This window comes from Lepidothrix coronata, unplaced genomic scaffold (assembly GCF_001604755.1).
Source record: "Lepidothrix coronata isolate B3197 unplaced genomic scaffold, Lepidothrix_coronata-1.0 Scaffold32, whole genome shotgun sequence".
NCBI lineage: Eukaryota > Metazoa > Chordata > Aves > Passeriformes > Pipridae > Lepidothrix > Lepidothrix coronata.
This window is the reverse complement of record NW_016690212.1, coordinates 6,461,770-6,479,928: the sequence shown is the minus strand read 5'-3', so window position 1 is coordinate 6,479,928 and position 18,159 is coordinate 6,461,770. Positions and strand designations below refer to the sequence as shown.

Sequence of the window (18,159 nt, the reverse complement as noted above, 5' to 3'; positions counted from 1 at the left end):
CTAAGAATTCTTTCATGCAACATTACTGATTAAAAGAACAGCAGATTGTTCAACAGAATGGTGAACACGGGTGATAAAAAGACTGCAAGATAAAGGTATCTCTGTTTCCTATTTCTTGAAATACCCCAAAACACAAAACAGCATTTTTGGATGAAAAGGAAAAAAAAAGAAGACACAAGAATGGTCTCTGCCTCTACTGAAACTTAAATCAGGCTTAAGGAAGCTTAGACTCGGAAGCAATAAAGTAAATTATTGCAGCACAGTGTGAAATCCTCCGTGACAGGCATGAAACACCACACCCTAAATAAAGGGCAGAGCAGAAGTCAAAGTTCAGGCACATTAAGTGCCTGTTGTCAGAAGAAATGGGTAGGTCTTTCTATTCTTCTGCATTATATCTAGACATTAAGGTAAACTATAAGTTTTGAATAGAATATTTCAGTTGGAAGAAACCTGAAGTGATCATCTACTGTCTGACTGTCTGACTCCTTCAAGGGTGTCTAAATTTGAGTCTAAAAGGAGAATACTGATACAAAAGGAATTAAACTTGACTGCAGGACCACATACTTGTAAACTAATGCCACCCCCACAAATTACGTTGGGCTGATGGGCAAGGGAATGCCAAAGGGGAGGCAGCATCATGCTTATGAAAGCAGACAGACAAAAAAGAGAAAGGTGAGGAAAACCAAGCTGAGTTTTTATAATATATTTTAATGCACCCAGGATTATTTAAGACCTATACTATCAAGGAAACAATCACTGTATGGCAGCACACACAAGAAACCTGATGGTTCTTGAGGAGGAGACTGGGAAAGCTATGAAGCTGAAATTAAGTATTTCAAAGGGGTAAAAAGTACAGATTTCTCTTTTTAAAGATGTCAGATCAATTTGCCAGAGAATCTTTCACTCCATCCCTGGTAAGAAAAACACCTTGAAGCCAATTTGAGCTGGCTAAATGTCCTGAAGAACTACATGTAGTTTCTGCACACTTACATCTGTTATCCTTGCCAGACAGGAAAAGGCTAAAAAAAAAATTCACCACAACTTTTTCCTTTAGAAATAGGAACTTAAAAAAAAAAAAAAAGAAAAGAAAATGAGGAAGTTGAATTATAGGAAATTATACAGAGCTAAAAAAGTAAAACATTTGCAAGCAGGCCAAAGCCTGCTGACATGTGCCAAGCAGCAGTACCTGCTGATCTCCTGACCAGGGATGGATTCTGGTGCCCTGTGCTCATCAACCCACTGCTACCATGTACAGTCTGAGTTTCTACTCAGAATCTGCCACTGAGAAGGACTGGGAGGATGGCTCTGTTTCATTTCTGACATTCTCTCAGTATCCACCAGTCAAAATAAAATATTAGACTAGGTGCACATGACACACCATTCTGATACTCTGAACAAACTAAATGTATCATGTGATCCTAAAATTTATCTATTTATCTTCCTCCCCAGTTAATAATATACCTATTGCACTGTGTACAGCAGATGGTATTGCACTGCCTGAAGTGCATAAAAAACATGTTACTGCTGTGTCCCAACTACCACAACTGCAGTTATGATCACTTTAGCTGTTCATTGTTTTATAACCAAGTTATTTTTAAGGGACCGTTTGTCTTCTACCCATGTGCTATTTGCTTGAACAAGTCTCAGACAGTTTTACCCTTTTGCTCTCTTGCTGCAAATCCAAAGGAATCTCAAGAAAACTGCCCTCAATACAGAAATAACTCCAGGTTTTATTTCCCATGTGAATATATGCACTGCAAGACACTGTGCTTGCTGCTCCATCTCTTTTCAAGGTAATTGTTTTGATAATTTTAATGAACAAGTGGTTCTTGAACCGCAACAAAGGCAACAACGGGAGCACTCTGACCAAACTCCAACTTTTCCGCATTTCCTGTAAGCCTTACACCACATTACACCTTTACACACAATACATCTGTTCTAGAGCAAGCAGCTGTCACAAGTATTGAGGCCATGTTACTGAGAACGCAGCTGCGATGGGCAGGGCACGTCTCCAGGATGAAGGACCACCGCCTCCCTAAGATCCTGCTCTATGGTGAACTTGCCACTGGCTGCCGCATGAGAGGAGCCCCAAAGAAAAGATACAAGGACTCCCTGAAACAACATCTCAGCCTCGGCCATATTGATCATCATAACTGGTCTACTCTGGCCTCAAATCGGGAGGCCTGGAGACACACCATCCATAACGCAGCTGTCTCCTTTGAGAACGCACGCAGGATCACTCTCGAGGAAAAAAGGCAGCGCAGAAAGAACCGTGTATTGCAGAATTCACCATCTAAGGAGTCTTTCTGCTGTGCCTTTTGCAATCGGATATGTCTGTCACGTATTGGCCTCATAAGCCACCAACGTGCCTGTAGCAAATGTGGATAGAGCCTTCCCAAATCTTCGTTCGCGAAGCCTAGCCATGATGATGACACTTTTACACCACACCCTCATCTACCATGCTGACACTATTGGTTGGTCAAATACAGGTGTACTCACACCAACATAACTGATCTGTGGATTCATCTACTCATCTTCTTCTCTTGTTATTAATATACCTATTGTACCATGTGTATCTCGAGGAAAAAAGGCAACGCAGAAAGAACCGTGTCTTGCAGAATATACCATCTAAGGAGTCTTTCTGCTGTGCCTTTTGCAATCGGATATGTCTGTCACGTATTGGCCTCATAAGCCACCAGCATGCTTGTAACAAATGTGGATAGAGCCTTCCCAAATCTTCGTTCGCAAAGCCCAGCCATGACATGACATGTACCATGTGTAGCAGATTCCAATTTCAACACCACCACAAAACAAAACACCCGAAAATGTTTAAAACATTTTGAGATCCTTTCCAGGAAGTGCAAGGCAATACCATTCGTATTATTCCATAGTCCCAAATACCACAATTATTAAAATTCAGCTAATTTACGGTGTTCAGGTAACAAACCCATCACCTCAGCACACAAGTAGTCTTTACAAAGCAATACTTCTTTCATGGTTTATTGATTATGATTTCATGATTATTAATTACATACTTAAATGTTTAGATCCCATCCCAATCCTCTAAGTTACAAATGCTAAAGGGTTAGCAAGACTAAACGGATCTTATTTTAAGTATTCAGTAAAAATAGGAAAAAGCAGCAAAAGTAGATTATAGACTTTTCCACCTTGTAGAGAAAGGCAAGTAACCACTTTGGATACAATTCTAAGGCATACTTCAGATTTTAAAAAAACTTTCCCTCCAGCTAAAACTGGAAGTGCATAAACCTACTCATCTGCTTCCTTCCATCATATATTGCAGAATCGAAAAATGGAATACAGCAAAGACAGGTTTTGATGATCTACATGAATAGAAGATATGGATAGAGGGGTTCCTTTCTTTGTAGCGTTAGGATTTTTTAAGTTTGGTGTGAGCCATGCTTCATCAATGCAAGTCTGTTCAACTTCTGGTACTATGAACACAAGGACAGAAGTTCATATCCACCCCTACAGCCAAGGGTCAGCTGGTTTGTTTTTACTGTGCCGGAGGCAATAGTTAACATCAATAACAACAGCTATTTATATATACAGATTTTTCTCTAGCTGTTGCATCAAGTTTAACAGTTTTCCACCTCTTAGCTTTTTATTCCAATTCTGTTTGCTTTAATCTTATTTTCTAAGCCGCTAATCTCCTTTATTGCCATTCCTTCCTCATATGTCTGTACAGTACTCTGCTACTGACACTGGCTGCAGCCCACACTTCCCCATCTAGGAAGGGGAAAGCTGCTCAACATAATCAAATATTCCTCTTTTCTCTTGTTTACACATAAATTAAAAAAAAATTCTGAGCTGTGGTCAAATTCACATTCTAATTCTGGAAAACCAGAAACCATTTCAGCAAAGCCACAGAATTAACAACATGACTGTGACAGTGGAGGCACCAGAGGAGCAGCAGCCACTGGATCAGCATCACAAAGCCCCACTGCCTGCAGAGACCAGAGTCAGGTCTTGTGTGACTGTAAAATACTGAGGACAGTTATGGCACAAGCAGAACTTCTTCCATATTTGTACTGTCTCTTCCAACTCAGTACATTGCCCAGCACACATTACTCACAGAGAGCAGCAGGCTGCTAACCTGCACACAAATAAGCCATGAACACCTTCCTGGTTTAGCTTGCTAAAATGCAATGTAATCTCCACAAACTCCTCTTTTTGAACAGCTTCCTCCTAACCTTTACTTTGCTGCCTTCTCCTTCAAAATGTTTTTTCACCTCCCTCAAGACACATTACACTTTATAGCATTTTACTCAGTACTGAACTTACATTTCCATTATCCAAAAGTGTCCAATTTTAGATCTCTCTTTGTGAAACTGCTAGTCACAGCTCTTCAGAATGACAAAGTAAGTAGATAAAACACAAGAAACAAGGAAAGTTGCGTCACCAAAGTTACTTCCTCCGATCTATCAAAGCTACTCTTGGGAAAGGTTAGATAGAAAGAATGGAATCAAAAAATTTAAAAAATAAGATAGGAAATACTAAAAGCAAAGTGCGAATTTCATTTTTATATAAAACACAGAACAACTGGGAAAAGTGAGGCTACATAGTACTGAACAACTTAAAAAGGAACAAGTTGTACTGCTGCTTACAGCCATGAAAACTATGTGACTTGCTTGTGTGGAAACAGATGTGCCTCTAGTCAGAAAAACCCCTAAACTTCTGAGCTACTACAGGTGTTGGAAACTGCCTATTGCAGTGTTTCTAACTAGGAAACAGGCTAGATATTGTGCAAAATTTGGACTGGGGAGAAACAATTACCCTTTCCAAATATCAGAACTCCCCACACTTACTACGAGGAGAATTATTTGAGCACAGTAAGTAGGACTCAAACCAAGTTTCTCAATCTTATTTTCCCTTGGTGGAAGTGACAGCATTCCAAACAAAATCCATACCTTTAAAAGATCTGTTAATTTTCCACACGTCAGTCAAGTTTAATCTCAGCCCCAATGCCTTCTGCAGTCTGACTTTAAGGAACAGTAGCATTTTTCTAAAGCAATACTGTCTTAAATCCTTGCACTGCGCCTTCTCTTAAAGGTTACCTTCTTCTCATTCCCAGTTTGTAGCATTGTGCATCAGTATTCCACTGGGTAACCAGAACAGCTATTAATGCTAATAAGCCCAGGCAGGAATACACATTTGTTCTAAAGAGACAGTAACTGCATGACAAGTAATAGGATGAGACACACAGGACTGCTAAGTCCTGGCTTTAAAATGCAAAATACAGAAACACATACTCTACAGCCAAAGTGAATTAATTCACAGGAGCAGTGAAGTATCACAAGGTCTTATCAGGATGCAAGTGCTTCTTACAGATGCATTACAGTGAATGTACAGGATGTGAGCATGCTCAAGTACAGTACTTACTGCAAGATTGCATCATGGCCCCACTGCTATTCCCTCTGAATACTGACTGCACTCCTTGTAGCTGCCAGGACCCAGCATTTATTTCTAAATATTCCAATTAGGCTTTAGTATCCATGAATCTCTGTAATAACCAAGCTTAGACAACACCTCAACACTACAGTTCCTCTTGTGAGGAGAGGGATCCATAAGCAATATTACCTGGTCCAATAAAAATCCTGGAATATTAATCCTGCTGAAATGAACAAATCATAACAGGAAAATTCATAAGGAACACTCTGCATGAAGATTCTTACAAAGACCATTTAAACTAGTCTGATTAAACCTCATTGTCCTGCTTCACAAGCTTCTTGCTTCATTGTCCATTGTCATTAAAAACCAGTGATTAGCAGAGCCAGGTAACGTTTATAAACTTAACTTTTTAAGAAGATAACAAAGTCAATAAAACGTGTGGCTAAGCTATTCTGTTCTGAATTTAAAGCCAAACCCAAAAAGACCAGCCAGTTCTACTATTATCATTGAATTCAGAAAAAAGGCAAAAAAACCCTCTCACGTGTCTTCTTAAACTCAACCACTGATCACTCAGTGCTCACACAGCTTAAGAGTACCAAACTACACTACAGACAACCATTCACCTTCAGTTCATTAAATCCATGACAACCTCTATAAAGCTAATGCTTCTTCTGAAGAGTTTCTAGTCTAAAAGTGAGGCAAATACAAAGCTGAAGAAATATATGAAACTTATTCACATGGTTTGCCCCTCATCATCCAATGGCTTCTGTCCTCCAAAACCAGTAAAAGCCAAAGGTTTAAAATCATACGGAAACCATTCTAGCAGCATGGGGATAATGTAGCACAAGCACAGGAGTAAAGGTGAGGGTAGAAAGGAAAAAAAAAATAGTAAAATCCAACCACAACATAAAGAGAGAAGTAAAATTAAAACATTCAAGACAGATCAGAGCTGATACGAACAAAAAATACATGTTGCAATTTGCATAAGATCTGACAGAAGTACTATGCCCAGTGGAAAACTACACACTTCGTAGGATGATTCAACTTCTAGCTGACATAAACGCAGAATTCCTGAAGGATATCTTGTTTATACAATGTCCAGAAGCTAGATCCAACAAGCTGAAGACAAATCAAAGACAGGAGTATGAATACAAAAGGAAGCTCGCACGAGCAAGCATTTCTGTCTTTTCCTCCGCAAAAATCCTTCCTCCATGGCCTTTGAGATACTCTTAAAATTCACAACATACCTAGCATAAGCAAAGTTCCCCAACTGTCTTCTGAAGGTTTTCTCAAACCCAGTTTATAAACTAAAAGATTTTATGTGCTTAACTTTCCACACAACATGACAATCATATACCTATTAAACCTACTAACCACAGGAAGGAGAGGAGGTTGTGATCTCCATCCAAACAAATCTTCAGTTCAAGCATATGAAGTTGGTAAGCTGCTATGGTGGGTTGGCCCTGGCTGGATCCCAGGTGCCCACTCAAGCCATTCCATGCCCCCCTCCACAACTGGATAGGGGAGAGAAAAATATAATGAAAGGCTCATAAGTTGAGAGGAGAACTGCGAGAGATCATTCACCGATGGCCATCACAGGCAAAACAGACTTGACGTGGGCATAATAATTGAATCTACTAACAATTAAAATCAGAGCAGGGTAATGACAAGTAAACCAAATCTTAAAAAAAAAAAAACAAACAAAAAACAACAAAACCCAAAAAAACCAAACACCTTTCCCCTACCCCTCTCTCCTTCCCAGGCTCTACCTCCTCCCCGCCAGCAGTGCAGGGAGATGGGGAATGGGGGTGACAGTCAGTTCATCACATGTTTCTCCTGCCACTGTTCAGGGAGATGAGTCCTTCTCCTGCTTCAATGTGGGCTCCCTCCCAAAGGAAACAGTCCTCCATGAACTTCTCCAACGTGAGTCCTTTCCATGGGCTACAGTTCTTCACAAACTGCTCCAGCGTGGGTCCCTTTCCACGGGGTGCAGTCCTTCAGGAACAGACTGATCCAGTGAGTCTCCCACAGGGTCACAAGTTCTGCTAGCAAATCTGCTCCAGCATAGGCTCCTCCCTGCCAGGAGCCTTTTCCAGGGTAGGCTTCCCACAGGGTCACAGCCTTCTTTGGGCATCCACCTGCTCTGCCAAGGGGGTCCTCCACAGGCTGCATGTGGATCTCTGCACCCCCACAGCCCTGCACGGGCTGCAGGGGCACAGCTGCCACACCATGGGCTGCAAGGGAATCTCTTCTCCAGCTCCTGAAGCACTTCCTGCCCCTCCTCCTTAGCTGACCTGGGTGTCTGCAGGGCTGTTTCACATATTCTTTCTCCTCTCTTCTCTGAGCACAATTACATTTGTGCAATAACTTTTTTTTTTTCCTTCTTAACTATGTTATCCCACAGGTGATACCACTGTCACAGATGGGCTCGTCCTTGGCCAGCAGTGGTTCCATCTTGCAGCCAGGTGGCATTGGCTGTGTTGAACATGGGGGAAGCTTCTGGCAGCTTCTCACAGAAGCCACCCTTGTAGCCCCTCCACCTCCTACCAAAACCTGGCTACACAAACCCAATATAGCTACATTCCTACAAGAAGAACATTTCACCTTCTCAGTTGTTACCAATAAATGGCAAATTCCACACTAACAAGAATCTGTTAACAGGGAAAGGAGGGAAAAGAAACACATATATCTCATAAGTGAATACTGTCCGATGTGCCTTGGAATAGTTTGCATGGGACATCTGAATGTCTAAACCTTCAGTACAAGGTTTGGGAAAGTCTTGACTTCAGGATCAAATTCTGGAGGTTTTAAAGTGGTAAGTATTACAATGACCCCACAAAATGTAAAGCAAAATGCAATAATAGAAGAAGTTAATTTTTGCATTTGTTTACTGAAGTCAATTCCACTTCCTCCCTACCATGCCTATCAAGACCCTTTATCTGACTGAAATCATGGTCATTTTTAGTTCAAAGGTTCTGTCTCTAGAAATAAATCAGTTCAATACTTAATTATATCCCTTCACTGGATTCCCTTTTTATTTCATTGCTGCTTTTCTCACTTCTAAACACCTTCTGGCCTTAAGCACATTGAATATAACTGGAAGTTACCTTCATCCATGAGAGCTAAAAACACCATTGCTGAGGTTTTCATATTCACATACTTTCTTCATGGGATGATCATATTGCCTTACTGTACCAGACAGGGAATATTTTTTCTATGAATACAGGAAGGGAAGCCCATTATATATGCTGTAAGACTGGAGAAACAGGATGCTGGCTTCATTTTCACACAATCACCAATTTAAACAGTGCTAATGCTTTTTAAATTGCTGTGCCAGAAAGACACGTTGCTACAGCTTTGCACCAAAAATACTACAGTTTTTAATCATGTATAAGGTACCAAATGCAAGCTCTCATTCAGGCTATTCCATGCTAGAATTAGTTGAGGAATTAGCATTTTAGAAGCAAATATTCTTTCTCTGTAGGAAATCACAGTAATTTATGGCAACAGCTTGCTGACTTCGAGATACACACATTTTTTCAGTGTTATTGGTCTCTCAATTTAAATAATTTATTAACAGGCTACAGACTTACGTAATTTCTAAGAAATACAACTAGGCTTCTCTCTGCCACAGTTTCACCTGCTCTTTACAGAACAACAGGGAGTTGACATCTCAGATAACCTGCAGGTTGCATTTTCACCATAAGAAAAGGGAAAAGAAATGAAAGTTTAAATTCCATCATCTTAATCAAAATATTAAGAAAACATGTGGCACCAGTCAAAGAAGCAATTGTAGCAGTGTTACTACAGAATTCCAGGGCAAATCCCATGGCAGTTCTATGGAATAGCCTCTGGAAAAGTTCTTCTGTTTATAAGGAAAATACAAAAGGTTGTGCAGCTTTAATGACAACCTATTTCAGGGCATTCAGTTTGAAAAGCAGATTAGTGTCCAAAGCTTTAAGTGAGAAATGTCAGTGTTTCACTTCTGTAGCAAAAGAGCTGTTAAAAGAAACAATGTACATTCCTCCCTTCTGGGCCTAGTCTTCCTGAAGTAGAAGAAACAGAAGAATAAAGCATCTATAAAACACCACATTTCTTTACTAAAATAAATCCCAGTGAGTGCCTGTAGTACTTGCCAAGTCCTTTCTACCTGCCCACAATGTCATTTTTTCTCCATTAACATTTATATTCACTTGTATGTCCTTAACGTCACAGTTTTGTTTATGCAAACTCAAAGAAAATGAGATAAAATTAATTTTACATTATAATTTGGTCATAATAAAACTTCACACAGTTTTGTACAACCACCTAAACTACTAAAAATTGAAGTCTTAGAAGAAACTGTCAAATACTTGGAGCTATCTGGGGACACTCACAGTATCTAAGAGATTATTTCCTTCCTTTAGCAGTTTGTGCAATAGGGGTGCTGCCTTATAGGCAATTCATAATTAATTCATCTCTGCAGGAATTCTCAGTTTCTTGAAGCAGTTCAACTAACCTACATATGCCCTTCCCTCCAGAACACTGTTTCATTTTCCAGGTTTATTTTGAGCTACATGTTTCCCTTGAGTACTTCCACTGGACAACTGTATTCATTTCAATTAACAATTACCTATTTGCCAAAATTATCAGAATATACATGAGGGAGTAACAAATAACAAGTAACAAATAACAAAAGCATAGCTTCCAGTTGTAATCCTGCTTCCCATGCTTGATGGTAAAGATTCAAGTAGAAAATAAAGGAAGAATTAAGATTTATTTTCTACATGTGTAAAAAGCAGTAAAAAAAAAGCTATGCACTGCAAAAAATATGTAGGACATGATACAATTACCACTGAGACATCTCCATGATTAGTTTTACTCACTCATAGTGCAGCCAGTCATCAACTTCAAACCCAGCCTACCCACAGCCTAAGTGCAGTGCACTATTCCTATAAGTTAGTTTTCTGTTATTCCTATCACTTGTTTTTCTTTGTCTGTTCTGCTTTCTGTGTTAATCAATCTCTCAGTTTTGTGCAGTGAGACCATACAAATACTCGACAATTAATCCAATAAAAAAAATTTGTCTAAGTAGTAACCTATACTCAGGTACCATCCATGCTACCAGAACACTGAGTGCCTTGAGGAAAAAAGACACTGTTCCATCACAAGGTTATGCATTACAGAGTCCAATACAGTCAAATAAGAAGTGAAACATTTAGGACAGAGTGGAACACCATTCAGGCTTCTCAAGAGCAGCGCAGTTTCCACAACAATCAGTCATTTAAACACGATGCATAATCTACACTGGCAATTACTCTGAACACTTAGACAGGAAACCCACGAAGCATCCTTTCAGTTTGGAAGCCAGTTTTTCAAAGATAGTTGTGTCCTCCAAGAACTATCAGAGGAATAAAAATAATGCCATACTAATGTAAATGAAGATGAGATGTATTTAAAAATATAATCAACAATGGAAAACAGTATGAAAACTCTGGAAGAAGAGCCCCCTGAAACTCTCAGATGTGACAAGTAGCTGGAAATCATGCCTAAAGTCCAGGCAAAACCTGCATGCACTAGAACAGAGAACCAGTCTAGTTCAGCACAGGAAATGGGTTTCTCATCCATGACATTGACCACATAGCAAATATGAAAGATAGCAAGGACAGCAACAACAGCAGAGTTCTAACTGCCCAACCTCAATTAAAGCAGGAATACAAGACAACGCCTCTTATGTGCCACATTCTTTTCAGCCTCTCTTTGATTGTTCTTTATTAGCTGTCCAGAAGAACAAGTCTTGGCCCCTTGTTCCCACTGCAGGCCGGTTGCACAGCTGAAAGATGGTCATCTACCTCTTCAGAACCCAAGAAAAAGCCTCTCTCAAATCTCACTGATCCATATAGAAGCTGTTCTTCCCGTGATCATGAAGAGTACAAAACATCTGCGTGTTTTCAGAAGAAAAACAAAAAGCAGATGTCATCCACATGAGGCAGCAAGAAGGACAAGACAGCAGGACAGACAAATGCAGTAAGATGCAAAATTTTTCAAGAGGACACCACTGTACTCAGACCTTAGAAAAACAAACGAATCCAGCTACACCTTACAAAGCTACATAAGAAGGAAGTTAATATAAAAGAAGTTTGTTTGAAAATGACAAGTTCAGTGTCATAAATAAAGAGATTAAAGTAGTACCTACATTCTCTAAAGCAATATGGTTTTAACTAAGTTAACTTCCCCTTAGAGACTGATGCTTTCCAACCCATGACTTTATGCACCAAAAATCACAGCTAAGATCAAACAATTAAAACTAATATACTTCAGTAACATTTAGGAATCAAGGCCTGCTCTTCAACATGAAAAAGATGAAGAGTATAGCCCTTCTGCCAAAAAGAAAGGAACTTAAGTTATATGGATACCCTTATGAACACTTACCAACTGTGTCAGGATTTCTCCAAATCATAGCAAATTAAAAACTGAACAAGCCAACTGATTCATACAGCACTTAAAACTTTCAGTTTACTAATGTAGTGGCCCTTGGCACATTCCTAACACTAGGCAATTCAATTCTTTTTGCAGGACTAAGGGAGCTCAGAAGTAAAACTACTGTAAAAAATTACTGTCAGAAGCATTATGGTAGGATTTCCTTCAAAATTATTGATGCTTCCTTCTAGAAATCTGAATGAACGAAACATGTTTCTTTATTTGCTTTTGTTCCTAATGATATATGTAGCCCAGGAGGCAACAATACTTACAGCTTCAGTCCTCTCATAATAGCTAGATATTTTCCCCCACTGAAGTAACTGCCTACATCACCTTGCCACATTTTACAGCTGATAATTCAATTCTTCTAGGCTTTTCTTTCACAAGACACTTCCATTAGGGCAATATTGCCTTTAAGTCATCCCATAAATTAACACCAATAAAATTACCTTTTAAAGAAATTAAAAATATTGGCTTGTAGGAGGACAGACAGGAGGAAAAATTAGGTCAACTAAACTAGGTCATCCATTTATACCTCTATTTATCTGGTACCTTTTGGGAAGCATATTTCTCTACTTGATCTTTTTAGCTGTGTAAGAATTTTTTCATTCTAAAGCTGATGACAAAAGGGTAGCTAGAACAAGGCCCTCAGGGACACAAGCAGTAACTTTCCTATGCAAACCTGATAGTGACTGAAACATCCCGACATGAGTATTCAGAGATACTTTAAAACAACAGTGTTCGACCCAGAATGACAGACCTAAAGCCTGGCAGACTTGACTGTGCCCTTCTGCTCTTACAACTCTCGACTTATCTTGCAACACTCTCAGCTTCCCTACTAAAGCTACTGGCTTTGCACTGGTGTTGTCTCAGCGTTGTTGGATCTGAACACAATTTGGTTTCTAGAAGATGCAGAGGGACTCCAGACAGAACTCAAACTCAGAGCCACTCTCTGGGGCTACAGGTTCTGGATCAAAAACTCCTCAGCTGTACCATAGGGCTCTTCTTTCATAAACACATTCTGACTGCTCAAATTTGAACAAACAATTCATGAGTTAAGTTTATATTAGCAAGTTTTTTTTGTCAGATGAAGCAGGAAAACAAAGAGCTTAATCTCTCTGCAACATTCACGTGCTAGTTAACAGAAATAGAAATGCATGTCCATGCTTCACTGAGGGCAAACACACATAGCTTAGTTATCCGAGCCTATGGTAGCATAACTGTAGCAATTGTGGAGTACAATAGCCTGAGGAAAACACTAGGATGCAAACGCCATGCTTTTTAACAGCACAAAAAGGTCCTGCTCTACCCAATTAACTTGTCCTTTACTCAGTTCCATATCTGACCTTTAACACTGATGCCTCTCCCTAAATATAAGACCAAGAAAAAAAACATTATCTACCTTCTGATTTCAGTTCTACAAATGCATACTCAAGGTACTCCTAGAGTTTCACCTTTTCTCAACACTAACAAGTGCATTACTATTTTCCCCATGCCAAATGTTCTACTTACTAAGCACACCACAGGAAAACTGTAGCAGTACGCAAAGCAAAATCCACGAATCTTAAATAGTAACAGTGAAGAAAATCAAACAGAATTTCTGTTTATTACAAATCAATGGCTTTAAGATTAATATAAAAGCCTCAGACTCTTGTTGTGCTCAAGATTAAAAAATGTATACACATTAGATAATCTGAATATCTGCTTAACCTTTCCCTGCTTGCCGATAACTTCTATTCAGCTATAATAGTATCAAGGAAAAATACCTTGAACCTATTGCAGTTTTAAACTAACTGTGTACACTCCAAAGCAAGCAATTAGTTCTACAGCATTTCTACAGCATCCATCACACATATATGCAGACATACAACCATGCAAATACAAGTATATAAGCTTGCACATAGCGCTACAGATCTATAGATTAGGGTCTAGGGTTGATGAACTATGGCCACATGAGACATATCCATATATAGGTATCTATTGATATGTATCTATCTATCTATCTATCTATCTATGTATAACTAAACACAGCAAAAGGCACTGTAGGATTGAGATAAGAATAAAAATGAAGTATGTATCTGACACGCTATTTAAATTATTTTGAGTGCATGTAGTATGCCCATGAGGTGGAAGGTCGAGATTACCTTTTGTTCCTCCTGAATGATTCTATAACATTCTGCAATATCCATACACAACCCTTTGCTCCATAAGAACAGTAGAATTACACACTGCTGTCTTTGGAAACTGAGCAAACAGAACTTATTACCACACAAGCTATTTGACACAACCCAGAGCATTGCCTAATTGGCTTGGTTTAGTTTCATGTGCCTGAAAGAACTGCAGTTTTAGGCAGAGTTTGTGAGTTCTTACACCCGAGGGTCACTGCAGCAGCTTTGTGGCTGTATTCAGCTGCTTCTATGAAAATTCAGTGGCATCTTTGAAACAACAGAAACAGCACTCATTTCCTTAGAAGAGGACAAAAACACTGAACATTTAAGCTGAATGGTTGTTCATGTAAAGTTGTATTTTCGCATAACATTTAATGAACAGTATTTCACAAAATTCCAGAAGCCTCTGAAGTTCAGGTTTACTGAAATGACTATTTGGTCACATTGCTCCATCCAGATTTAGTCCATGTCAAAGAAGCTTTATGAATGGCCTGGATGACTATCACCACACACAATGAAGTAATGTGTTGGTGTGCGGCCCCCACATACAAATTAACAGCATCTAGCTGAAATACAGCTAATGGAAACAAAACTTGAAAAATACATCAACACTCAAACTTAAGCATAAGCAGTGCCAGCAGAAGTCAAGGAAAAAGTACCTGGATGTACTGCAACCATAGTAGCAAAATCCTATTCTGTATTATTTTAGCAAAAAGCCCACTTGTCCCTGTATCCACATATACCTGATTACTGGCAAGGCACACAGACGTGCCTGTCCTGTTTTCAGACTACCCACTTCATTTAATCCTAACTGTGCACACCCAAAGTACTGAAGTGATCTACTAGTAAATCCTGCTTACTTCCTAGTGCAAGCAAATTAAATATATTAGATTTCCAGTAACGAACTTGCCATTGGTGCCCAGATTACAGAATTTATCTCATAATCGGAGTGGGGAGTGGGTAATAATCGATTTTCCACCTTCCAAGGCGGAAGTTGTTTCCAGGTATGTCAGTGGCATTATTAAATAGTAGTCTTAGTCATCTACACTCTGGACTTTCAATAGCAATCAGCCAGGCTTATCAGCCTACCTGTGTACACCTCTAGCTTCTCTACACTCTCCTCCAGCACTCCCTGGCACCCATCAAGTACTTTCAGTTCATTCACCCAGGCCTATATACAACTCTTTAAGCCTATTACTCAACAAATTCAAAAGCAATAAAAACCATAAAAAGAATCATTTTCATTTGCGTTCTCCCCCTCTACCATCTGTATTTCAGATTCCATCTTGACTTGGAAATGAAGCGACGAGTAACAGCAATTCCTATTCCACAAACTTGCCAGTGCTTAGCAGCAACAGTACATCCTGCACTTAAATGAGAAAATACAACTTCCTCCCTTCCCACTCCAAAAATAATCTACTAATTCTCTAAAGAAAACAGAATACTGAAACTTACATCCCCTTCACCTCCTTTATTCTCCCCTTTCAATCATTTTAAAGACATGTTAAGACAACCAAACACACCTCAAAACGCACCCCCCAAAACAAAATACCCCAATATGTTCATAGTGAAAAAAAAAACAAAAATCAGCAATTATTATTCTTGTCACCACACTAATCTATGTCTGCTTTACTATATAAAGGTGAATATTAAGGCTGAAGATCAGCATCTTAGTTTCCTGCTTTCCCTATAATTTACAATACAAAAATCAAATATAAAAGTCTGAAATACAAAGTGTTAAGAGGACAAAAGAAATTTTGAACACAATTATCTCTGGAACATTTAACACTGTTTCAGGTTATAACATCCTTCTCCTGAAATGCCTTGCCCATTAGTTCCTGTTTTCCTACTTTTAGCAGCATTCTCTTTCCTTGCTGTTGTAGGAAAGGAACGGGAAAACTCACTGCCTGTACAGTTGAAAGCTACAGAAACAACATGCTGTCAAATAGAGAAATTGAAACAAAAGCTATTTTACCATGCAGAGGTGCCACTACTTCAAAGAAAAGATGACAAAAAAGATGGTATTGTATACCATTCGACTATAACAAAGCTAAAACATTAGGATATTTATCAGATGTGAAATGGTAGAAGTGGGTTAGGAAATCTAGTACAAAGTATTAAATATAAAGGTTATTAAAAATGTCCCGCATTTTGCACTAGTCTAGGCCACCCTTTCTGTAAAGTACATGTAATTAACACGAAGAAGACAGACCCATCAGTACAAGGCAAGAAGTCAATTTGTGTTAAAGAGCAATTATATTACTAAAACTATCAGTTAATTAAACGCTTCTGTCAGAGTATGTAACCTTTAAGCCCTCATGTGAAGACTTAGAAGGGTCCTATCACTCCAACACCGTCCTTCATTGTACATATTTCCCTCTTCCTTTCCCACACGCTCAGATGTTTCAGCAGCATACTTTCAGTATTTGCAAAATCCTGCCCAAAGAGCGTGGCCGATTTCCCACGGGCTCCCTCCCCACCCTGGATGAACTCGTTACTTCCCAAAGTCCACTCCACTTCCTCTTCCACCCCTGGACCTGCCAGCGCTCCCAACGCCCCTCCGCCTTGCCTTGCGCAACATCCGCGGCCTCCTCCCCACATTTCAGACAATCCCTGATGCGACATTTACATTGAGAATTTTTTTTTTTTGTTCCAAGACCACTAGCACAGACTGACAGCTTAAAGAGCTAACGATGTGGTTTTAATCCTAAAGAGAGAGGGATAATAAAATAAGCTACAAAGACACATGAATACGAAGGGCACTGCCCCACTCTCCTTCGGCTCTCCTGTGGGTCAAACTGCATTTTGATATTAAGTATTTAAACGATATTGAAAAGTGCCAGCGACATCTGCCCAATCGAAATTATTGTTCGCAGCTCAGACTACCTATTCAAAAGATAAATCTCCCGAGATATTTTAAAAGCCCGATTAAACAGCCAAAATAAACCAGGAAAAGCGCTAATTCTCCAATAGAATTTTTCCCCGAGCGCACACGTTAACCAAAGGCTGACGGTGAACTGATCTGGAAGGAAGAAAGGACGAGGGATACAGGCAGGGCTGCGATGGGGGATGGGAGCGAAGGGAGATGTTAGGGAAGGAAAGATGAATATTTCTCCAAGGACTATCAATACATTTAACACATCTCCTCGGAAAGAAGAGAAATCTCAAGCAGGCAGCTAGAGGGGTAGATAAAGGGGAAAGGAGAGAAGGAGCGCTCAATTATCCCCAGCTGACATTAGGCACGGCAGCCCTGCAGAGAAAAGGGGCTGCGAGGGCGAGGAAGCGCTCTCGCAGCCCCCCCTTCTCCCCCCCCGAGCCAGCTCTGTCTCCTTTATGTGCTCAGAGGAGGAGCGGGGCGGGGGGGCGAGGAGCCTCCCGGTTAATTTGGCAAGCGCCGGTCACCCACCGCCTCCCCGGGCGCGGGGAAGGGCCAGGGCCGCGGTGACAAACCTCCCACGGGAGGGGGGGACAGGAAGGAGGGCGAATCCAGGCGGACACACTCCCTCCCTCCCTCCCTCCCTCCCCCTGCCGAGCCCAGCAGCGCTGGGGGGCACAAGGAGCCGGCCGAGCCCCGGGCACACAATAGCAGGTCACCCCCGGAGGAGCGATGCTCGCCCAGCCCGGCACCCCTGGCCCGCCGGGGGATGGGGAGGGTTCCGCGGGTCGCCCTCCCCGTCCCGGGGGGCGCCGGAGCCGCGCCCGCACCGCCCGCGCCACCGACCCTCACCATGAAGTCGCTGGCGAAGTTGTCCTCCCCATTGTGGTCCGTGTCCTTCATGGCCTGGACGCGCTTAATGAATTTCCTCAGGATCTCCTCCTGGCTCATCCTGCCCTGCCGGCCGCCCTGCGGAGCGGGGAGCCCCGGCCGCCCGCCCGCTCCCTCTCCGCCCGGAGCCCCCTCCGCCGCACGACCCGTCACCCGGCTGCCTTCCTTGCCTTGCCCTGCCCTGCCTCGCCTGTCCCCCGCCCAGGCCTGCCCGCGGCCTGCTGGCTGCGCTCCCGGCCCGCTCACGGCCGCCCGGCCGCCCGCTCCATCCTGCCCTGCCCTGCCCTCCCTCCGCCCGACCCTCCCCGGAGCCGCCGCCGACACGGACACGACACGCTCCCTCCTCCGCCCCCCGCG

The 18,159-nt window shown here is 41.2% G+C and overlaps 1 protein-coding gene across 3 annotated transcripts in view; it reads right to left on the bottom strand.

The window, feature by feature from the left end:
* PTPN12 (protein tyrosine phosphatase, non-receptor type 12) overlaps positions 1 to 17,943 on the bottom strand; it is a 71,973-nt gene extending 54,030 nt beyond the window's left edge. The window contains exon 1 of one of the 3 annotated variants that reach the window (XM_017811540.1): positions 17,764 to 17,943. In XM_017811540.1, coding sequence (XP_017667029.1) covers positions 17,764 to 17,862 — 99 coding nt within the window. In that variant the 5' untranslated portion in view covers positions 17,863 to 17,943. The remainder of the gene's footprint in view (positions 1 to 17,763) is intronic. The other 2 variants (XM_017811539.1, XM_017811538.1) reach the window with 2 other exon arrangements.
* Positions 17,944 to 18,159: the final 216 nt, after the last annotated feature.